General features: G+C 39.4%; 3 protein-coding genes across 3 annotated transcripts in view; all 3 read right to left on the bottom strand.

Annotated features, from left to right (window-relative positions):
- Positions 1-187: 187 nt before the first annotated feature.
- Positions 188-11,803, bottom strand: LOC129353525 (ras-related protein Rab-11A-like). Its single transcript, XM_055022878.1, has 5 exons — positions 11,504-11,803; positions 7,524-7,719; positions 7,010-7,203; positions 5,796-5,876; positions 188-1,647 (listed from the first exon to the last, which is right to left on the bottom strand). Exons 1-5 carry the CDS (start codon positions 11,541-11,543, stop codon positions 1,508-1,510), a joined length of 651 nt encoding a protein of 216 aa, XP_054878853.1. The 5' UTR covers positions 11,544-11,803; the 3' UTR covers positions 188-1,507.
- A 1,925-nt stretch (positions 11,804-13,728) lies between these two features.
- Positions 13,729-22,624, bottom strand: LOC129353581 (ras-related protein Rab-25-like). Its single transcript, XM_055022925.1, has 5 exons — positions 22,432-22,624; positions 18,343-18,538; positions 15,940-16,133; positions 15,758-15,838; positions 13,729-14,278 (listed from the first exon to the last, which is right to left on the bottom strand). The coding sequence occupies exons 1-5, from the start codon at positions 22,466-22,468 to the stop codon at positions 14,157-14,159; spliced, it is 630 nt and encodes a 209-aa protein (XP_054878900.1). The 5' UTR covers positions 22,469-22,624; the 3' UTR covers positions 13,729-14,156.
- Positions 22,625-23,749: 1,125 nt separating this feature from the next.
- Positions 23,750-24,227, bottom strand: part of LOC129353556 (ragulator complex protein LAMTOR2) — a 2,769-nt gene continuing 2,291 nt past the window's right edge. The window contains exon 4 of the mRNA XM_055022908.1: positions 23,750-24,176. Within this exon, the coding sequence (XP_054878883.1) occupies positions 24,120-24,176 (57 nt within the window). The 3' untranslated portion in view covers positions 23,750-24,119. The remainder of the gene's footprint in view (positions 24,177-24,227) is intronic.

Here is a 24,227-nt window from a genome sequence, read left to right as displayed (position 1 = left end):
TTTTCCCTGAGAGTTTTGATGGCTAGATTGATCTGTAGATGATGACGATTAATATTTAATAATCAGTAATCAGAGGAAAAATATCAGCCTTCAGCACTTTGCAAACATCTTAAATTACACTGGACATTAGACGGTATGATAGTCAATAATGAGCTGGTTGTTTTTAAAACTGGAGACACATAAAAGATGAGCTATAACAAATCTGATTTATTTATTTATACATGTGCAGTCCAAATATACATACAACAGAATAAAGGCTTAAAAATGTCGACCTACACCCAGTTTAAGACTCGTGCTGATGTGGAAATAAACACCCTGTGTGTCTAACCTTTGGATTAAATCAAGCCCCTCCCTCCCTCCTCTATTCCACCATCAGACGCTAACAAACGCGGCCCTGGCTCCCGAACACAACCCCCACCGATCGGACAGGAAATAAAGACGAGTGAAAGTGAGGGCAGACCTCAGGGGGATCCCAGAAGGCAGAGACGTCTTCCAGTTACATACAGCAGAGAGCAGAGCCAGAGAGGAGTAGGTGAGCAGGCAGCGGAGGATTTCATTTACAGTAAAACAAGCCATCACTGTACATCAGAGACCACAGGGGCAGGGCAGGGCTGAGTGGCCTCACTATCTCATCCCCTGAAACCTAATCCATCCATCCATTCATTCATCCGTCCCAGCTAGCGGGCAGCTTGTCCGCGATTTTAAACCACATCTTTCCCCCCGTTGCCGCCGCGCAGCGAGGCTTCAGGGGAGAAAAGGTGAAACGGTCAGGATGGGAGCTGATATGCTCTACAGTTAACCCATCCAGCAGCGGCGGCGGGCGCAGCCATCCCATCCCACTTAGAGTCAACGCTGCGCAGAGGCTGGCGGGCGCATGACTCATCGTCGGAGCACAAAGTGTGTGAAGAGTAAGAGAGGCGCCCAAACAAAGATCAAAAGCACTGAGAGAGAAGCTGCTTGTCACCGACAGGGAAGGATGGAGCCAAACTCCCGATTCCTTCATGGAAAGACTTGTTTTAAACGAAAGAAAACAATCAAAATAAGAGAAAATCCCTTTTTTCTGTGAAGCAGTTAGTGTGGGAAACCCTTTGGCCAAACAAGACAAGCGTTAATAAATATAAAGGAGGACATAATTTTCTAAATATTGCAGAAAATGAAGGGAAACAGCAGTGAGAGAGGACTGCTTTTCAGTCTTCTGGGAGTGGATTTTTACAGCCCACCTTCCCAGGAGTGAGAAACGGAAAGGAAGCCTGCAAAATCCGGCTTTTAAGGAGAGAAACTGCAGAAGAAGGAGAAAAAAGGGCCTGGTAGCATGTTCAGTTTCACATCAGAACCTGAATCCATGGTGATGATGCGGCTTCTTATAAAATCCCAACCCTCCCACATCACATCCTGTCCATCCTTCCTATCTACACAAACCCAGCGGACACGTCCCTCTACCCGTCAGCGCCTCCGTCTGTCCCTCCGGCGCTGCGCTGAGACGAAGGAGGAGGTCAGTGGCGAGGTCTCAGTTGTTCTGGCAGCAGGCGCCCTTACTGGACGAGCTCTGGGTGGGCTCCACCGTGATGGGAACCACGTTGGAGGCCGGAGAGAAGTCCGAGTTGCCCTGGCCCGTCATCTGCCTCTGGGACACGATGTGGTAGATGGCTGCGGAGGACAGAGGGCGGTGAGAGACGGGACAGACAGCGGGACATTTTGGGATCAGGACGGTTGTCTCCAGACTCCTGGCAGCAGAGACGGATTCCTCCGTCCTGAACCGGCAACGCTCCGTCATGTGGAAGAATCCTCATTTCAACACGAAGCAGGTCATTAAATACATAAATACGTACAGAGTAATGCAAAAACAGACAGACTTCTTTTAGTTTTTCACCTCAACTTTGATGCAAGGCTGAGCAATAAATCAGTACACATCACGATAGATTCATCATCAATATCCGTAGTCAATACATGTCATTGAATATGCTATATTGTCACCTTCCTAATGGAATGGCAATTTTATTCCAAAGGTGACTTTTCTTGCCTAAATCCAAATTTTGGCAAAAAAATAAGTAGCAATTTTTAGTTGTTGTTGCCAAAATCGCATTTTCACACAATGACTAAGACCATTATATGAGGAAGCTGACAATAATCAATATACTTTTACCTTTTTTTGGCTAAATCATCTTTTAGCAAAAGAAAAAAAAGTGGGGGTGGGAGTGTGATGATTTTTGAAAAAATAAAAAATAAATCACTTTATTTAAGGAAAGTGATGATATAGAATATTCACTGAACTTTGAACCCGAACCGCGCAGCATTCTGGGAGATGTAGGAAAGCATTTGGCTGTTGAACCTTGTAAGTCAGGTTGGTGGCATCAACTAACTCTAGCAACAACCTGCTGAGTAACTTGTCATAACTGCGTAAAAATGAAAAAAACAAAAAAACTGTGGATGAAACCAGTTTTATCCACAAGTCACCAGTTCCGCAGCATCTCAAATATTTAAAACTAATAAACAATTAACGATAGACAATTATTTCATATCGATTGATATAAAATGTTAAAACAAGATAAGATTTTCAGCCCTGTTGTCCAGACCTAATTTGATGTTTTAATGAAAGAAGCACATAAACTTCAACTCAATTTGCTTTATTTTGAAAATAAAAATCTCTAAACTGTTGCATTCATTTGTACTCAACCCCCTTTTCTCTGACACTCCAAATTAAAGTCAAAATTGTAAATTTTGTTATATTTCTTTCGACTGTGACAAACGAACCAAACCATTTGAAAAACCTGTTTCGCTCCTCACCTCTGGGGGCGCTGCGGCAAGAACCACTGAAGTAAACGACACAAAAACCTCTAATGACGACACTGAGCGCAACTTCCTTCTTCACCAAATGTAAACTAAAGTCAGATGTTAATGGATGTAGGATTTATCTTGTGCATTTCTTCTTGGTTCCTTTTACCCAGAATGCCCTCTGTTGTAGTCCACTTCCTGTCGCCACTCCGTTTGCATTTAATTGTGGCTTAATTTAATCATAACAAGAAGAAATGCCAAAGAAATCCATTTTATGGATCGTCAGCAGTAATGTGCTACTGTGAGAGAAAACCAAACTAACACCATGAAACATGGTGGAGGCAGCATCATGCTGTGGGGAGGATTTTCTTTAAAAGTGACATGAAAGCTAATCAGGTAAGATTCCAAAAGGATGACCCCAACCTGAACTGTGCTGGATGGTTCAGATCAAAGCATTTGTATGTGTTTTGGTGGTCCAGTCAAAGTCCACGCCAAAATTTAACTGTAAATTTCTGAAAGCAATTGGAAATGGATATATTAACACTTTCCCTATCCAGACTCACTGAGCATGTATCATTTTTCTTCCACTCACAGTTGGTCAATTAATCTGATATGTTGCGTTTGTTGTAAAAGAAGCAGCTAAACGCGGCAAAACAACAAACTGAAATCGTCCGATGCCGGTGACCGAGCTGAGAAGAACTAAAACACTCCCACCAATGGGCTGTCTGTGAACCAACCACTGGACGTCTCATCGTCAGACTAAATGGAAAAGGCCAGAGCAGAATGCTGCACATTAAGACAGTTTGCTTAATTGCTGAAGAGCCGCTGCCCTTTAATCTCGTTAAAAAGCCGGCATCATTTACACAGTAGTTAGTACAGTTTACACTCTTTTTCCCCTACAAAAGTCCTAGCAGGCAGCTTTGCCTGTTTTCCCTGTGTGAGCCGAATGATTAATATATTTTGAAGGGCAACTTTGTTTACAGAGACTTCATAATCCATTTTACTTGTTTTTGGTTTATTTAGTTTGGATATTTAAAATGTCTTCCAGTTTCAGTGTTAAATGAAAATGAATTTATTTATCCTTGAGAGCACTCGTATGAACTTCCATTATTATGACATCTTCATGCTAGTATCATTTCAAAATGCTCCAAAGTTGATTTTAGTCTGCTTAATTTTTTTTTGTAAAATTCTATTAGATTTTTTTCCTTAGGGAAAAATGGCTAAGCTAGCCAAATACGGGTAATTTAAGTTACAGAATGTTATGCACAAACCTGTTTTTGTTTAAATATAAATTGATGAAATTTGATGAAGTACGGAACATTATAGAATTGTTTTAAATATTAGCGCTCGGATGAGGTGGATTATTTCACAAAACTGCAACAAAAAAAAATCATTTTTTACATCACAAGAGTCACATGATCAACAACTGGATGTTGCTACTGGTGCAAACCAGGAAGAAGACAGGAAGTAGTTTGAGGATGACGACGCGGCATGTTTTCTAATTATTTATAGTTTGAACAAACTTATTCACGAATGATTATGATTATTTTTCTTATCTAATGTAAACACCACAATGTGCAAAATTGTCCTTTTTAAACATTGGTATAATATACACAAAGTTTTCCGCACATTGTAATAGAAACTGAGCTACTATTAGTCAACAATTGTCTGAAAACGACAATATTACTTATCGCAATAATTTCTGGGACAATGTATTGCCCAGCAAAACTTGTTATTTTGACAGGTAGGCTTGTTACCAAGAAATAAATCAATTAATTTTATGATGAATTAAAACAAACTCAATAATTTTCATTTTTTTCTCTATTAAAAACTGGGTGTTAAAGTCTTCAGTCTTGTGCTTTGGCCTTTTTCTGAAAGACAATTTTCTTTACAGAGACTAAATTATTTATTTTATTTGTTGTTTCTGTTATTTTATTTGTTTTAAATATTTGAAATTTTTTCCAGCTGCAGTGTTAAATGTAAATTTTATTGATCTTTGAGATCGTGTTCTTGCATTGTTATTATTTCCATTCTATTACTTGGAAATGGTCTCGAAACAACAATATGATCATTTATTGCAACAATTTCTGGGAAAATGTTATTATCCAGGAAGCCGTGTTGTTGTGACACATCTAGGTTTACCCAGCTTTAGTTGGTTTGAATCGTTCTCCAAGGCTGTGCAGCTCAAACTAACATATTTACATCGCTTAGTTGAACTGAGATTCGTTTGTTGACTCAACAGGAATCTGAAATTATCACAGACTCACTGCTGCATTCAGACACTTCTCCAAAGTTGTCCTCAAATAAAAGTCCGGTGTGAATCGAGGAAACTGTGAGAAGCATGACTCATCGCAGCATGACAGAGCGGACAATAAGCCACCAGGACGACCCTCTCCACATCGCTACATGAGCCGTGGCGGCTCTGCGCCTTACTGGCTTGCAAATTCACTGCTTTTCCTGCCTTAATGGGCTAATTAGCAGCGCTAACTTGATGTTGGTTTGAAGTTTTTTTTTGAGAGTTAGAAATAAGAGATATGTCTGTGGTGTGGCCTGTGGCGGAATCACTGCTGGATCCAACATGGAGCTGAAGCAGCATACAAACAGCAGGTGCCACATGCAGACTGATTCAGGCTGGATTCCCCCTTCAGGCCACTCAGAGGTGATTTTGAAGTCACCAGTGTGGCCTTGAACCTCCTGAGGCGTCTGTGCAGAGACGCTTACGTCAGAAAACATGGACAAATCTTTATTTAGCCTCTGATTGGCTGCAGAAATTACTATTTTTTTTTTTAATTAAAAGGAAGATTCAGGAGGTTTTGCAACAGGATGCACATGAAGGATGGAGGCCAAGACCTGATTCAGTGGAATTTGCTGCCATCTAGTGGCTGAAGTGAGAAATTACATAATGCAACTGCTTAAGAGATGTTTCATCGTTGCTTAATAAACGGTTCTGACGATTCCTTTAATGTTGAATGTTTTTTACTGTTAAAATTTGGTTTGATTTCAGAGCAGGAAGTGGAACTCACCTGTAAGAATTGTCTGAAAAGCCAGCTCAACGTTGGAGGAGTCTAACGCAGACGTCTCCAGGAAAGACAAGCCGTTCTTCTCTGGAGAACACAAACACAGTACGTTACACACATATTAATACTCACTTTAAATTTACCCACAGATTCTGATCTACTGTCCCCACAGGGAACCATCTTGTTCTCCAAAAAAACACAACAAACAGTTGTTGAAAGCCATGCAAAACTTTAGCTTTCCTTTATTAACATGAGGTGGATCAGCAGTGCGAGCCAACAGCTGATGAGTCATGCAGGACGTGTTGCTGCCCGGATGCTGAGCTGTTAGTATTCAGTCATTAGACTGTCACAGCAGCAGTCTTCAGTCAGAGGCCTCTTCAGATTTGTTGCGAGGCTGACTGCTACTGGATATCTTTCCTTCCCACAGCATCACCATCCAAAAAAAGATCTAACATGTATCAACAAGAACAAAATGCCGGTGTAGATGGAGGAGGATTGAAAACTGAAACATAAATATTAGGAAATCTGTATAAGTTCAACATCTTTGCAACTAACTGGTTGGATCGTTAGTGTGGATCATGATTGGATGGTATAATGTGTTAAAAATCAAGATACTCCTCATTTTATTTGAAATAATCTGAATAAAATCAGACAGAATGAAGCAGGAGGTTTGTTTCTGCCAACTGGCAGTGCTGCTTTGCATTGACGCTTCCAGGTTGGGATCATTATGTAAACAAGACATAAATTAGGTCAGTGGAATAAAGAAAGAAACAAACATTTCTACAAACAGCCACGTCTGACTCAGAGACGGCTTCTTTTATCCTCAAGGATTCTTTTTATGCTGCTCTGAATCAACAGGATTTGGGCCTTAACTTTCTGGCATTCAGCTCTGCCGAGTCTTTTATCAGCAAAGAAACCAGACAAGCTAAAAAAGAACAGATTTATACAAGTTACACCAATAATCTGCTAAAACATGTTTTACTTTGATGCTTTTGAAGTGAGAATAGTTTGATTCCTCAAAATAACTCTAAAGATGACTCAGACTGCTGCTTTCAGGGAAGACGAGGCCCAAACAGAACCAGGTCAAACTGATACTATTATTTTCAGTATCGGTGATGGAGCCTAATGAGCTGGCAGAATAAAGTCTAATCGGGTTTTAATGAGCTTCTTATCAGGCTAAGCTAATGAGGAGCCAATAGAAGGTTGATGAGGCGGCGAACCTGCGAAGCCTTTGGCCTCGTCGGTGGGCACCGCCCTCAGGTGGCGCAGGTCGCTCTTGTTGCCCACCAACATGATGACGATGTTGCTGTCTGCGTGGTCCTGCAGCTCCTTCAGCCAGCGCTCTGCGTTTTCGTACGTCAGGTGCTTGGCGATGTCGTAGACCAGGAGCGCTCCCACGGCACCACGGTAGTACCTGGGGTCAGAGGGTCACAAGCACGGTCACAAGCACGGTCACTTCCTGTCACGCTGCTTTGCTTCTGTATTATATTCTGACTTTTCTAGCAAATCTTTGACTTTTCAAACTCAGAAATTTCCTTGTTTTTCTAAAAACTTTTTGAGATGTTTTGGGTGGAAATTTGCCGGTGTACTTTATGGGAACATCTGTTTTTTGGTGTTTCACACAAACACAACGCAGCACCATCCATCTTCTTACATGCAGTTCTGTGTCTGTTTGCATGTCAGAGACAGAATGAAGTCTGCAGAGAGCAGAGTGGACTGGATGAGGGAACTCACGCAGAAGTGATGGCTCTGTAGCGCTCCTGTCCAGCCGTGTCCCAGATCTGGGCCTTGATGGTCTTCCCCTCCACCTGGATGCTGCGCGTGGCGAACTCCACCCCGATGGTGCTCTTGCTCTCCAGGTTGAACTCGTTGCGAGTGAAGCGGGACAGCAGGTTACTCTTTCCTACGCCTGAATCGCCGATCAGCACCACTGCAGGGAAAACAGAAGCGTTAACGGACGGTGTTCTGTATTTTTGATCCGCTTCCTGGATGCTGCAGGTGAAAAAGAAAAAAGCAAAACCACAAAAATAACAACCAGATTCAGAGGTTGAGAAACTCAGGAGGAAACTCCTTTCCATAACAACAAGAATGAAACTGATCATGTGATCATGTCTGGCAACACTGCAAACAATAAAACAAGGTTATGAACGTTAAATTGCTGCTGTTTTTTTTATACATTTAGGTTTTTATCATGCAACAACATGATGGACTTTGAGAGGTAGAGCATCAATGGGGTCAGTCATAGGGAAAAACTAAATTATACCTTTATGTTTTCTAAGAAAATTTATTAATTTATCAGTTTATAAAAAATAGAACATTTAAAGAAAAAGTTAATTTGATCTTTTTAGAGTTGAATCCTTGGACTCAACATAACCCAGTTCTCTGAGACTCACACAAATTTATTTAAATTAAAGATAATTTAATTAAACAACTGCAGGAAGAAACAGAATGTTTCATATAAATAATCATCAACCTTTTCTAACCCTTCATGATCTAAAATTGTTCTTATGTGTGACATGATTCACATGTTCCTCACAGACGGCAGAACATGTGTGACCTGAAAACATCTAATTATTTCATGAATAAATAATTCTGATAAATGATAGATTCTGGATTAATCACCAGAATTAAAACATTTAAAGTTACGCTAAAAATACTCAGAATTATAAATCAAAATGACAAAGGTGAAAATATAATTATGCATAGAGCTAAAACAATATGTAAATAATTTAATTTAGAAACAAAATGTCAATAAAATAATAAATTTATGCTTTTTCTCATTAGACATTTGCATCCCTTCTCCATCACATTACACTTTATAAGAGTAATGAAGATTTATACATTATCATCAAAATATCACTGGATGAGAAAATTTCATTTTTAATCCATGAAGTCCTGTTAATGTTATGTAAGTTCAGTGTTTAAATTATGACATTTTCCAAAAACCAATATTTTATTGTTCATTTTATTGGTTCATAAGGCTTGAATTAAAACAGATCCCATCTCAGAGTCTACGTTTTTACTCTGAATCTGGATTGTGATAAATATAAAAACCACACAATAAAAAAATGTAATATCCATATTTGTTTATTTGAGCCATGTGACTGAACGATGGTGCTTTTAAATCTATGTATTTTAGCTGCTTGTTAATAGATTTATAGCATTAATATGTTTCATAAACATTCTGGGTTGAATTTAAATAATAACGATAGTGAAATATTTACTAATAGTGGAGTGACCAAGGATATTTAGTTGCCTGATTAGTTTTCACAGCTTATTATAAACAGTTACTCTGTAATAGACTATAGTACAGGAGAAGGAAGGAAACCAGAAGAGAATTAAAATTATAAAACAGATATGGAGAATCTTTAGCATATTGATAAATATTGTCCAATTAAATAATAAATCACAGAGCCAGTTTTGTTTCGTCTCATCGTGTTGCTGTGAGGCGTCAATATCCATCCTGGATATTTGACAGTAAACTGAATCAGGCCAATGTTTCCCCCAGAAAACCTGCGAAGCCCGGTGGAAGGAGGCGTCAGGCAATTATCCAGCGACCTGATGTGTTTTTCAGTTCAACAATGTTTAGTTGACTGGAAATTTAAATATATCACTAAGTTATTATGTTTTATTGGAAGACAATTAACAATACCTAAACACCAACTATAAAATTTGAAAAACATATTTTTTGAACTTCAGTTATTTCATCTAAATTAACAAGTCCAAATGTGTTGATCCTTTATCTGTGACTTGTCACTTTATTCACTTGAGTTATCAGTGTGTAGTTCAGTAAAGACAGAAAGTGCTTATGCAGATAATAAAAAAAAATCTATTACAAATAAACTATGCTCAGCCTGGTGGGGAAAAGCAAAGCCTGGTGGCCCGCCAGGCTCATGATACACTGAGGGAAATCCTGCAGGCAATATTAAAGACAGCTATTTCCACAGCAGTAAGGTGAGTCAGTATGTCTGAGGACCCATCACCCTGCAGTTGGGAAACAGGAAGTTGGTTTGGGAACGTTGAACCAACTGTCCACCATGTTTCTGCTTCGGTCTGAGTGGAGCTGCTTGTTCATTACTGAGCAACTTTAGTTTAGTTTATGTGGGAGTCATATGATGACAGTAAAACCATAATGTTCTGTTTCATCTCTCACAAAGGACTGTGGGTGGAAGAGAAAAATCATTACACAACTGTTCCTCGGTCCAATACCACCAGACTGGTAGAGTCATAGCTCTGTTACACACCCAGCCACACACCTATTGTTGAGATCGTTTCTTTTTTTTTAAGCTGAAAGACAGGCCTTTGTCAGTTAATACAATTCTGCAGCCCGGCTGAATGAAAGCGAGTCTGTCTGCTCACTGAGATTAATGGACCGTCTGAAATCCCCTGATAGCACAAATATGGAAAGAAAGAAGGATAGTCATTACGTGTTCGATTTAAGAGGAGAAGTTTATATCCCCCAGCCTCTGAAAAGCAGTAAAAGAGGTTGAGCAGGACGGCTAACGTTGGAGATGCCTTAGTGACTCAGTAAGAGCTCACCCTGCTTGACTCACAAAAGGAGAACAAAGGGCAACAATGTGAGCGCTTTCTAGATTCAAGCAAAACTGTGAACCGCAGCCGTTTGCTTATCAGGATCCCTGTACCACAGGTAGAGGTCCAGATTACTTTGGTCACATGAAAACCTGATTGAATCGCTACTCTGCTTCGAGCCGGAGCGTCTCTGTGGACGCTCACCTGCATGCAGGTATTTCCAGTTTGACGACCTGCTCAACATTTTGACAAAAGGCTGTAAGCGAATCATCTCCAAGTGGCACTGAGGAGCTGTAACTGCTTCTACCATGGCTGCAACGATGGCGGCGCCTCCCCAGGTACTGCACCCTCACATCAGGTGAGGCAACGACTCAGCAGATTAGGCTGAATTACCTGGTGGATTATTGCTTAAACATGACAAATTAAAATCACCAGAAACAACAACAACAAAAAAACATGTACTTTTTTGTTTTGATATTCTTTAAAACCATTATTATACTATGAAATAGTGTGATAAATACAATAAACATTTAAAATCAAGTATTGGAATTCAAAGCATTCCTTTAATCATATCCTATTCAAATCAAATCAAAGCTGTATTTTTGTATTAGTTTAAGTTTTAAAGGATTGCGATCCTGAGCTAAAAAGATTATTATAAAATAAATCCTAGAAAGCTAAAATTATAACATGTTTTGCAGCCTGGATGTGAGTTTGTCTGTCAGTCAATTCATTCATCCAGGAATTCAGCAAAATCAATCAAACAGGATGGTACTTTTTATTTGATTTTTTTTTTACTGTTCAAAGTCAAATGGTACAACTTTTAAACTTTTACTACGAAACAAACTTGCCCTCCCCCTGAGAGAAGCTCGGGGTCATGTGACTGTGACCCCTCACTGAACAACACCGCATCCCCAGGTGACTACGTCATCGCCCTGGAAGATGATAAACTCTGAAGCAAATTGTGCCTAAAGAGACACGTTAGAGTCCCAGGATCTGCCTTGCATGACCCGAGGACCCGCTGGTTTTATTTAATGACGTAAAGCGTTGAGGCTTTAACAGGTGTCCCAGCCTCTGGCTGTCAGGCGAACCGGTTTACGACACCGACATCTCCGCGGTGGCATCAGATGACACAGGTGAAACTGACATTTAGCCAGCTAGCTAAAAGCGAAGAAACGACCACTCACCTTTAAAAAGGTAATCATATTCGTCCTCTTTGTGCGTCATAGTTTCTCTGCTTGAAGTCGAACAAACTTCGGGCGTATTTTAGTTACTTCGAAAACGACCGACAAAATCCTCCGTACTTTAGCCCTACCCCGTTCTCACTCACACCACAGCGACGGAGAAAAATAACCCTAAGAGTACAAAGAAAGTGAAGCAGCAGGTTTTAAATGTAATAAAGTGACAATAACATCCAGAAGAGAAGAAACTTCAGGGCTGTCTTCCTCTCCTTCCTACACTTGCCATTACCGAGCCTGCGACGTAACGTCAACACTAAACCCCGCCCTTCACGCTCTCTTAGTGGTCAATGGGGATTTGACAGTTGTTACTTGCCTCGACGTGATTGGTCAGCTGTGCTGTCGCTTGTGAGTCAGCTGCCAGTTGTTAACTTGTATGACATTGCGCAGCAACAGGTAAAGTATGGCAAGTAAAGTTGTCACATAGTAATTAGTAAATCCACAAAATAAACGGAAATGAATATTTAGATTGTTTAGCACTCCCTTGCCGTCTTTATTACAAGTAATATTTCATTCTTGTCGTAACGAACGTTATGGCTAATTATTTCCTATCAAAAGTGAGTTGAGTGACAAAAAGTGTACTAAGATGTTGGATCACTGAAATATAATTTTACTCAAGCAGAAGTGGAGTTTAGTCATTGAAAACCCTACTCAAGTATGTGTAACAAAAGAATGAACCACTGAATAACTGTTTGATCATAATGTGCAATTCTCCATATGTTAAAAAGTGTGATAAAAAGTTAATTAATTACATCGTTCCATACATTTCCAATTCTACTTTTTAAAACCATTAAATCTTTGAAATCAATGTATAATGTGGTTATAAAGATGTAATATTAATACACTGTTTACTCCATTCACTTCAAATAAGGGTTAAATCAGACTTTTTTTGTCAACTTAAGTATATTAAACCTTATTTTATTGGAAATCAGCGCTAACTTAGATAGCGCTCATTCCTGATTGATTGGTATCGATGTCATGTTCGATTGAGAAAATAGTTTTTATTAGATACTATAATTGCCTGCCATACCGGAACAAGCCTCAGGTGAGCGTGGCACCCAGCTGTCACCCAGCGGGATCGTACACATGATCTGAGTGATACGTGTCACTGCTGCTCGTTGGTCCGGAGAGCATCAACTGAGCTCTGCAGGAGCAGAACAGGTGGAGTTTTACGGCTGATGTTCAACAGGAACAGGATGGTTCTTAAATCAAGATTAAACGTCAAAACAGACAAATAGTATTGCAACAGCTACAGCTACAACAGAGCTGTTCTCCACATTTCCATTTTATTTTAGCATATTTTATCACCGCTTTATTTGTTAATTCATGTTTATTATTTTTTGCAATGTCTTTCATAAAACTCATATCATACACTTGTTTTTAAAAGTTTTATTCTGACTTTGTTCACTTTTTGTGGTTAAATTTGTCATGTGTTGTCTCTTCAAGAATAAATACTAAACACTTTTTGCTTCTTTAGTTAATTTCTTCTAGCAAATATCTGGAATATTGAGTCAGTAGAGCTTGAAATGGTATTTGGGAATCCAACAGAAACTACATGATCTCATCTACATGTTCAGAAACAATGGCTGCTGATGAAGCATCAGAGTTCACTATTGGCCAACATCAGGCAGAGCCAGCCCAAGGCAAAAGCAAGCCAGGCGGCTGTTAGTTTTTAAGGCCACAAAACCATCAGGGTTCAACTCTGCGCCGGCTCTGATGGCAGGTCTTAAATAAATGACTACTTTCGACAGAAATAAAAATAATAGGTCACCAATGTAACCTGGAGTACAATGAAAAACTTAACAACATTTCAGCACATCTGTTATTTATTAATCTCAGGTTTCACTGCAGAAAATCCCATGAAATCAGAACTAGAAAGCTCAGTATAACTCACATTCAGAGTTTTCAGGCCTAGTTTGTTTATTTATTATCATGTTGCTGATACTGAATCTTTTTGCCCTATAAAAGTTGTGACGTACCTTGGGGGCTCAGGTTACATTTTTCAGTTAAACTGATTCCTGGAAATGTCCTGCTGTCATGTTTAGCCAACATAAAGTTGGCAAACTTCTACTTGCTTTTTACTTGAGTCAGAAAAAAGAACCAACTAAATTTGCGTCTGTAGTCGCTCTCTTCTTCTAAAATTTAAGACATTTCTGGTTATAAGACACCAATAATGAATCTACATAAATATTTATTTCTCACCAAAACTGCAGTCAGAGTGATCTGCTGCAGTACATTCTTATCACAGAGGTCAGGACCCAAAACACACATCATCATCATCATCATCATCATCTAGCAGCTGGGAGCTCTTTATCAGTCAGATATCCTCTCATTTAAACTGTACACATGTTTATAAATGCTTCAACTTCCCACCACAGATGACCTCAAAGGTCCGTTTAGAGTTTCATTGTTGACCTTTGATCCAGGATGAAAGCTTGGTGCTGGTTTTATGTGTTAAACCTGTGCAGCTCAGAAACCAGCCGCTTCGCTGAACGGTGAGTCGTCCGCCTTGTCATGTGGAGTCTCAGTCTCTGGCCAGCCTGAGCCCGGCGCTGCAGGCGGCCCCCTGCGGCCCCTGTGGGCCCCAGAGGGACGTTTGGGCTCAGATGTTCTTGCAGCATGGCTTCTTCTCCTCCTCCTCGCTTTCTGCTCTGGAGCTTTTCAGGGTCACAGCGTTTATGGACCCTCGCACCACTTCTTTGCTGCTCACCTTTTTATGAATCTCTGTGTGTCAAAAATGATATATCTTGAATATTTAAAGCATAGCCAGTTTATTTTTTAAAATCGAGATTCTGTGGAGTACCTGTGAGTAGTCAGTATGTCACAGACAGCACACAGCAGATAGTTTGGTTTCAGTTTGGGGGAAAAGAGAGATGTTCATACAGGAATCGGGAAAATTAACTCAGAAAAAAAACAATTGAACTGGTTCAAATTTTCCTCATTGTTTGGTTGAGAAAATAGTGATTGTGTTAGATTAAGTGTTAGGGGAGGTTTTGTTTTAAAACAAAGGAAATCTGTTCTGAAAGTTATAGTTTTTGTTTTTTAAAGTGATGTAATCGTTTTCTTACATGTAGCACTTTGATGCCAGAAAGTTTGAGGAAAACTAAAGAACCTGTTAGTGTGGAAGTGGAAGGCTGACAGCTAGTCAGACATTTAGCTTTTTTCTGTAATTTTGAACTGTAGAAACTGAAAACATTTAGATAATTATAAAGACCATATTAAACTTCAGGACTTCATCAATAAACATGATCACCATCGACCCCTCATCAGGGCCCTGTCCACATGGGAACATTTAATTTTTTCTACAACAATTTGTCAATTCTGTTTGCATCAATTATTTTTTATGTGAATTTTGAAGTTTGGCATTAGAAAATGTTGATGGAAGCATTAAATTCAAAATAAGTTCCTCAATTTTGCTAAAAAAGTTTCTGTTCCTAAAAATATGACCAATCACATGTGCAAGATGTAATTTTTATAAAAAATATGTTTTTTTTCACATATTCATTAGTTATGAGGCTAACTAATGAATATAGTTAGGTAATCTGTGAAAAGATCAAACTCCTCCACATTTTTCTTGAGCTGTTATTACTGTCTGAAGAAATTCACTGCTCACAAGTCGTTCTGACCAAAACAGCCAATCAGAGCGTCTTAGGGTCTTAGCGCTGTCAATCATCTCATGTACTCTTACATATGCTAATGGGAAACAACCTGCCAGTGTGGAAAAAGTGTTTATGACAGGCTATGCTAGCTGCAGTGGAGCAGAGAGCAAAATGGATAGAGTGAGCGGGATGAGCAGCACCAAATGAGGGGAATGATTGACAGCACAAAGAGCACTGAGAGAAGGCGGAGCAGCTTGATATTTTTCACAGATTATGTCTTGTACTGTCACAACATAGAGAAAGTTTAAATATATTTACAAAAATTAAACATTGTGTTTTTTAAAAGTTACATACTGCAGCTTTAACAACAACAGAGCTGAATAACAGTTAGTTTGATTTCTATATGAGAAATTATCTTGTTCTGTAAAGCAAGACATCTCTGATCATCATCTACAACAGGTAAGATGATTATGACTAACAACTATTCCAGAGCCCCGAACAGTCTTTACAATCATTCCAGCAGAAGTAACTAAGGTAAGTGATTCAGACACATGACAGTTTGATGTATGTAAAGAGAAAAAAGAAACTAAAACTGACAAATCACCTTCCAGGACTTTGTTGAACGCTGCTTCCACGTTAGTCGACTGCAAGGCCGAGGTTTCCAGGAACAACACGCCTTTCTTTTCTAGAGGAAACGATTATCAGAGGATATTTTATGAGATTCAGTCATACACTGCAGAATCTCACGTGTGATCTTTGAATGTCATGACATCATCAAGTTTCCACCTGCAAAGTCTTTGGCCTCCTCAGTGGGAACGGATCTCTCTGACTCCAGGTCAGTCTTGTTGCCCACCAGCATCACCACGATGTGGGGGTCAGCGTGGTCATACAGCTCCTTCAGCCAGCGCTCCACGCTCTCATAGGTCAGATGCTTGGTGATGTCATAGACCAGCAGGGCTCCGACTGCTCCCCTGTAGTACCTGAGAGGAGGACAGTCGCATTAGAGACTGTCCTCCTAATGCGACTGCCGGGTTTAAAAGTCAAAGGTCAGAGCTGGAGAAGAAAAGAGGAAGTTGTAGTTGACCTGTTTTTACTTTCAGATCATTTCCACTGTAGTGTGGCTCATAACATGTTGGAGCTTATTTGCATGTCACAGTCTAAACAGGAAGCAGTGTGTTTGCAACCCTGCAAAATAGTTGATTTATCTGTGTTGAGGCATAAATGGCAGATTTTGCTTTAAAATGCCAAGCAACCTGAAGCGGCGCAACAACACATGCAGAACATAGACACCAACCAATCACAGCAAGTTTCGCATGTTTTATGACTGCGGCAGCCATTTTGGATTTTGAGGCTGTAATTGTTAAGGTTAAAAACAAATTTAAGAGAAGAATAGTACATCGGACCAATAAAAAAAACATTTTATTCCAATCATGACACAATCAATTGTGACAATATATTATTGAATTTTTCTGATTATGTTGTTTATTGGTATTATTGGTATCTATAAGGAAAGCCTCTTCTGTAATGAGTCAGCCACTGTTTGGTTAATAAGAAAGCTTGAGACACAACAGTTCATAAGATCATTCAACAGGGTGTGTTTACCTGTAAAGACACCCAGTAAAGGTCATGAACTGCTGGAGTTCATGACCTTTACTGAAAGAAAACCTTCTCACCTGGCCAACTCCAGCTAAAAGGCTATTTTAAGCTGCTACTATTCACAGAAACATCAACAAGAATGCGTAAAATGACATGATTGAAAAAGAAAATGTATCTAGTTAAGCAATTACTTGCTTCAAATGTGCCACATTTTCCCCCTCACTTCTCTAACAGATGAGACTATTAGGGATGTTTATTTGATCCTTTACCTGAAAATGACCAATAAATAATACCTCACTTTCATTCAGAAACACTTAACAAGGGGAAATATTTATTTCCTTACAATTACAATTCTCCTCTCTTCTCTTCTTTCAGCAGCCTAATTAATTCCAGATTAATGGGTTTTTGCTGGTTGTTGCAGGATAAATGTGAAATTCCATGGGACTGGGAATTTGCATGCTGGAGTGAGTCAGTGAGTAATTACTGCAACATCCAGGCTGACAAGAAAAGAGCTAAGCCGGCGATGAAGCACATCCTCTGATTCTGACAGGCTCTGTTGTTTAAAACCAGTTTCCTCTGTTAATCCTCGTAGTTTAATTAAAAAAAGAGGGAATCAGTGGTGCCTTCAGAAACAGAGACCCCTGGAGGGTCCAGAGGTTTTCTGCTGAAAGCAGCTGGAGTCTGATCTGTGGGGAGGGCTGGGAGGTTTTTCAGGTAAAGGTTTCCTGCTCTGGCGATCAGGGCGTGTCCCTGCCTGTGTTTTGGCTCAAAGCTGCATCAGCGTAAGACGCTGACGCAAAAGGTTTCTCAACTACCAACAGTGCAAGAAAACAAGCTTTTCATGAACCACATTTTGAAGAAATGCAGTTTGGAAATTCACTTTCTGAACTCCAACCAGCATCACTCAGATCTGATGCAACATCCTGCTGGATCGCGACATCACCACAGTTCTGGACTGATCTATTAATATAGTCTAATATATTTAGAGATGCACCGATCTGATATGATGATCTGTATCTGTCCCGACTTTGAAGAAAAATCTAGATCAGGAATCTGTGCACTGTGTAAACAAAGGTTGTAATTAGAATGTCTTCATATAAGTGTGTTAACAGAAATGGATCATTGTCATGTCAACAGGGCCTAAATATGCTGAAGCACAGCGTCAGATGCTAGGTAACAGCTCTGTGCCTGGTGATTACCACTTAATGTTTTGGACGTTTTTGAAACAGTTAATTTTCCAGATACTAAAAACATGAACTCATATTTATAAGCAAAGTCATGCAAACTGAATTATTTATGTTTATTTTATGATTATTCATAATTATGGGATAGAAATTGTAAACTGTGCTCAGACAAACTTCCTCCAAAAATCTGTTGCCTACAGAGGAATTTAGGAATGGCATAAATTACCTAAGAAAATTACCTTATGCTACAAAAAGGCAATTTTTTCCCTGAAAGCACTTTTGCCATCTTTAGAAGCAGCTGAGACACAAATAGAAGCATAAAACATGTAAAATGTGAATTTGCATATCAGGTCCCTTTAAAAGCCCACCATGTGCCAATACATGCTCATTGGGGTTGGGTGGTACTCACGCTGAAGTGATGGCCCGGTATCGTTCCAGGCCGGCCGTATCCCAGATCTGGGCCTTGATGGAGAAACCGTTGAGCTGCACCGTCCGGGTGCTGAACTCCACGCCGATGGTTGTGCGGCTGTCATGGCTGAACTCGTTTTTTGTGAAGCGGGACAACAGATTGCTCTTTCCAACACCAGATTCTCCAATTAGAACCACTGGAAAAGAGCCAAACAGAGTTTATTTTAATTCAAAGCTAAACCAGCTCTGACTGAAGCTACTGGACCTGGGTGTTACCCTCCACATGTAATTACACCTTAAATCTAGAGTCTTAGCTGTCTGACACTTTCATAAGAGCACCATTAAGAAACAGTGATTGTTTAAACCTCAGCCCACAGAGAAATATTGCAAAACTGAGATAAAGCAACATGATTACTAATTAGGTTTTTGTACAGGCTATAATTTCAAACTAGCCACCAATTTCACAACAAGAATGGAAAACATTTGTCCCTCAGGCTCTCAGGATGCAGTTTGTATATCCCTCCAGGAAGGCTGAGGAAAAATCAGGCAAAGATGAGGATGTGAAACAAAATGAGTCTTTATTTCTGGACTCGTCAAACAGTCAGCATGGGGGTAAGGCAGGTCAGAATCAGGTGGAACAAGTTCAGCAGCTACTTCCTTTACTCTGGGTCGCTGGAACCTATCTGCAGGGTAAACAGGCTCTGCACATTGCACTGACTAATGTTTGGCTATCGGTCATAAGAGGCTGATTCAGAAAAAAGAAAACAATCCTAAAGGCTTGGCTTAACTGGTCCAGACTGGAGACGGCAGCAACACATAGATGTGTTAAAGTTAGAGCTTAATATGGGGATGGGTGATGATGACAAGCCCAGCTCCGAAAACTGAATGCTTCTTGAACAAGATGAGTTTAGAAAGTATATTAAACGCCTGAAAAAGAGGAAATGGGAAACTGAAAGATAGCTTTAAATTAAATGGATTTCTACCTTAGGATAGCTAACTCTTGGTTTTGTGGTGTGTTATTTATTTATTGTGTTTTGAACCAGCAAACACTGAATTTACCTTCAGGGAAATTATTTGTCATGCATATTTCACCAGAATTTGGATAAAATAAAGCTCAGAAAATCATTAAACAATGTTAAAGTCAATAATCAAACTGAATAAAATTAGAAGGACAATATTTGACCTGAAGCTTATTTCTGATCTCATCTACTCAGGATTTGCATTTTAAAAATAAAAGAGAGTAAACGGTTGGTGGTGTCCGTGTGCCCGCTGCTTTTTCCCTTTGTTTATTTTAGATTGCTTTATAAAGGTAAATACTTCTGCAATTTTATTTATGTCATATAATTACTCTTTTCTATTTAAATTGGAATGTTGTGTTATATCTAGAATTTGGATCTTGGCTAAATGTGATGCTAAATGCTACACCTGTAGCTAACAGCCAAAGATATCCATTAAATATATTAAATTCAATAAATCCATTAAATGACTTTTTTTAAAACAAATGTCAAATAAAATCTGGGAAACATGACGAAAGACAATATTAACTGACTATAATAAATAAAAACTTGTTAAAAAACAGGCTGTTCTCCTGTTTCATGTTATTATAGCAACAATATAGCAATAATTTTTCATGCTGATGGACAAACAACCAAGTAATGCAGGAAAACACAGGAATCAGAGGAGTTCTTCAACAAAAATATGTTGCTTTGTAAACTGGAGCGGAAATTTATTGATGGGCTAAATTAGCACCAGATGCTAATTTAGTCCAAACGTGCAAACTGCTGGGAGTTTACAACCAAACAAATGGGAGGAAGATCTGCCTGCGTCGTTAGACTTTAGAGGTTTAGCTGCCATTTCAATCTGTCGACTCACGCAGAGAAAAATAAGCAGTTAGGAGATTTTAATGAACAAATCTTTGGTGCTCGAACCGGCGGAAGACTAGTGAGCGTAGATCGCCGGGGGAAGATGCTGAGTCCGGCGAAGCTCACTAGTCTTACCCCACCGTCCGAATAATGGTGATGGAGCAGAGCCTTGGATGGAGGAGCGCGTAAGGCGCCTGGAGAATGGTCATCGGGCTGAAGGTGGAGATGGGGAGGAGGTGGGCGAAGCACAGCTGACGAGCAGGCAGATCCCCGGAGGCTGGACTTCTTGAATGGACCGGCTTGACGTTGATTGGCTGGGACGCGCAAGGGCTCCAATCCTGATTGGCCGCAGCGGGGTGTGACATGTTTGAAGTGGATCAGCTTTGTTTGTAGATCAGCTGTGTTCTGTCTCCCAGCTTGAATTTACGCCTTAGCTCCATTAAATGTAAACTATTGCGGTAATTCAGCACAGAAGTTTAGCTTAGATTTACAGAAGTGGATCTGGACTTTTACGGGTTTTTTAGTTTACATAATCTTTCGTTACAGGTTTTTATTTTTCATTGTATTGTGTGTTTTTGCATGCATTTGCCAAGGATCTGTAGCTGCTCTATTTTCACTTAACTCAGATAGAAAATCATATGAATTATTGTTCATCTTTGCAATAGAAAGTTAGCAGTGAGAGTTGATAAAAAAAAGCAGCCTTCAGAATACACAGTAGAAATTTGAGGCAGTCTGCTTTAAGTGAACTTTTTTCCTCACTTTTTCTGCTACTGAGTAACTCCTTAAGTAAACAATCCTGCTGGTTTCTATTAAAATGCAGGACAGGCGACCTTGGAGCAGTTTGTCGGTCGGGTTTGTTGATCCTGCAGAAACCTGGAAGAACCTGAAATGTTGCAGTGAGGCTCATATTTTTCCTGTCCTTGTTTTCATAAAAACAAGAATTATTCCGTAATCATTGTCATCAGTACTGCATATCACTACTTGTTTACTTGTTGGAATCACAGAGTAAAATTAAACTATTTGAAGAACGTTGAGTTTTGAGCTGTTTGCATTCCATACCAACTTGACATGATCTGATTTAACTGATTAGTTTTAATGCTATCTTTTGAGTTGTCTAAAGCCTGAATCCACTTATTACCAAAAAAGCTGAAAAATGTTGTTTTTTATGACACCATCCTTTGGAACTGCGGTAACTGTGGGTTGGTTTTAGATGGAGACTGGTGATGACATCATTTGCTATTTGACTCTAGGATATTTTGGTTTACAGATGATTTTAAAACAAGCCCATATCACCCTACTTCCCCTGCCGTGCTCAACAGTTAATAAAAGTGTTTCTGTTGATGGGCTGCATTTGTTTTTCTCCAAACATGGTGCTTCTCCACACGGATCTCATTAGATGTAACTTTGTAACACTAAATGATTATTCTTCAAACTAAGCATACTTCCTTTGTCTTTTTCTAACTGTCCTGTAATGAAAGTTTACATTTAACATATAAACTGAAGCCTGTAGACACTGAAATGAAGCTGGTGTTTGCCTGAGTGTTGTTCTGTGTGTGAATTCATCCTGATGTCTGCTCCTAATAGGAATGACAGCTGCTTTACATGTTTTGCACTTGGGAATAATCATTCCTGCTGCAGAAGGACAGAGACATTGTCCGATAAACCTCCCAGCGTTGAGTTATTGATCAGTTAATCACTACATTTACACTTACACCTGCTCAAAACTCTTGTTTTTCTAGAATTAGAATTAATTTAGTTAAAACAAGTGATTCAGTTGTTGAAAACTCCAACTTATCTTTCAGTGTTGTTTTTTCAGTCGGGCATCTTTGAGCTCCAGGACCTTGAATTACATGTCCTACCTGTTCAGAGTGATTTACGTTTCTGCATAAATACAAGCTAGACAAGCTCTGTCAGCATCTGAAGGGACAGCACATCCTGTATTATTTTTGCATTACTAATTTGAGTGCAGCAGAACTTTAACTAGGACGTATTCAGGGACAGTATTGAGCAGATGACGTCACTGCAGTGTAGCGATGCAACTCCTCCACCTGAAGTCAAATTTGACAAAACCAAGGTCTGCAGAAATGATTTTTTTCTTCTCATTAGGCGTTCATTAGGCGTTCTGTTAACATTTAGCACACAGTCCAAGAGAGCAGGAGGTTCAATGATGACGGAGCCTTCCACTGTTCAGGATCTGCAGGGATGAAAAGTAAAAGACAGAAACTCACCTTTAAATACAAAGTTGTAAGCTTCATCTGAGCCCATGTTGTGCCCATCCAGGTTGCCCCTGGTTACAGCCTCAGGTTAAAGGATGTAAGGTGAACCAGCTGCTTCTCGGCGGCTGCTGCGTTATGAAGGCAGGGAACGGGCCGGCCGCATGGAGCTTCCTGCTCTGCCTCAGGTAACAGCCTGCTGTGTTTGAACAGGACGCACTTTGGTGCTTCCAGGTTGTTCCAGGCTGAAAGTAGGCGGCTCCCCGCCTGGGGAGCGGCAGCAGCGCAACATGCGGGGCAGAGAGGAACACCTGAGGAGCGGCGAGGCGCCCCCTACTGGAGGAAGCAGGAGGCGCCTCTGACTCACAGGAAACTTTAGTCAAATGGGTCAAAAAGGCCAAGAAAGTAACAGCAATAACAATCCAAAACTAAAATAAAGAAAGGAAAATAGTGCTTTTACAAAATGCACCATACTGAAAATCCAAATCATATAAAATCATATATGTGTGCTGTAGTAAAAGACAGTTTTCCTTTTATTTTTGGGCTCAACTAGACAAATTTATCATCATACGATGGCGAATTAGGGCAATTGTAAATAGAAAGTAAAAAAGAGGAGAACATTTCCACCAAGAACCCAGAAATTATGAGATTAATCTCATAAATTTGGGGAAAAAAAATCAGTTTCAAAAGTCAAAAATTTACCTCCTAAATTAACATTTTGACAATCTGACGTTTCTGATCTTGAAGTAAAAGATTTGCCAGAAAAAAGAAATCAAACTTTTATATTAAATTAGTTTTTTTTCTTTCATTTACATTAATACCAGAATAAAATCATAATATTGCAAAAAGTTGTGATATGAGAATAAAATATTACTAAAAAAAACTCAATAAGAGAATAAAGTCATATCAAAGTGAGAATAAAGTTGAAATTTAAAAAAAATTCAATATTAAATAAAGTCAATGAATATGGCTCAATTAAAATTAGATGGAATATTAAGTGATTTCAAGTAAAAAAAAATAAATGGGGAAAAATACAAATACAAAAAATGTAAATTAAAAGGAATAAAACCAATTGCAACAACCTATTTTAGTAGTTCAGGCACTAAATATACCTTAATATTTACTATGATGTGTTAACTTCAAATCTGTCTTCATTTTCTTCAGAATATTTGACTTATTCTACAAAAAAACATCCACAAATAGACAAATTTACCACAACCGGTAGTTTCTCAGGCTTAATAAACCTTTTAAAGTGAATGTTTCAGCTCTACAACAAAATGGCTCACCTCAGATTTTTGCAGCTGCTCATCGTTGATTAAAAATAAAAACAAGGTTTTCTGGCTTAGAATCTTCTTTATTCAACAATTCTGAACAAAAACAGGTAAATATTCTTTGCTACATTTTTCAGACAAAGACAAAAAAATTCCACAAATCTTCACCACAATGTATTTGCAAGAGTGTAGAAAAGGCTGCAGTTCTGCTTTAAACAGCAAAGCTGACAGAAAACTGGATCTTTGTAGTCGGTCAACAAATGACTTCTTCCTGAAATCTAAATTGGTAAATCATAATAAAAAAAACACCAAGCAGGCAGAGAGCGGCGCTCCGCCGCCATGTTGGGCCGTATGTTCAGTCGGTGAGCGACACGGATCAGGTGACCTTCTGTCAGACTCCAGGAAGAAAAGGAAAGGTGAGAAGCAACAAAACTACGATGCTGCCACCTGGGTTAATGGTTCCTCCAGATACTGCACCAACGCCTCTGCCTGTAAACACACACACACACACACACACACACACACACACACACACACACA

This window comes from Poeciliopsis prolifica, unplaced genomic scaffold (assembly GCF_027474105.1).
Source record: "Poeciliopsis prolifica strain line A6 unplaced genomic scaffold, Auburn_PproV2 SCAFFOLD092, whole genome shotgun sequence".
Classification (NCBI taxonomy): Eukaryota; Metazoa; Chordata; class Actinopteri; order Cyprinodontiformes; family Poeciliidae; genus Poeciliopsis; species Poeciliopsis prolifica.
This window is presented reverse-complemented; position numbering and strand designations above follow the sequence as displayed.

Coding starts and splice junctions, on each gene's coding strand:
- LOC129353525 (XM_055022878.1), bottom strand. CDS start 11,543: ATGACGCACAAAGAGGACGAATATGATTACCTTTTTAAAG. Junction 7,204..7,523: donor TACAGAGCCATCACTTCTGC/GTGAGTTCCCTC, acceptor CTCTGACCCCAG/GTACTACCGTGGTGCCGTGG. Junction 5,877..7,009: donor CGAGGCCAAAGGCTTCGCAG/GTTCGCCGCCTC, acceptor TGTGTTCTCCAG/AGAAGAACGGCTTGTCTTTC.
- LOC129353581 (XM_055022925.1), bottom strand. CDS start 22,468: ATGGGCTCAGATGAAGCTTACAACTTTGTATTTAAAG. Junction 18,539..22,431: donor TTACAACTTTGTATTTAAAG/GTGAGTTTCTGT, acceptor GCTCTTTTCCAG/TGGTTCTAATTGGAGAATCT. Junction 15,839..15,939: donor GGAGGCCAAAGACTTTGCAG/GTGGAAACTTGA, acceptor CGTTTCCTCTAG/AAAAGAAAGGCGTGTTGTTC.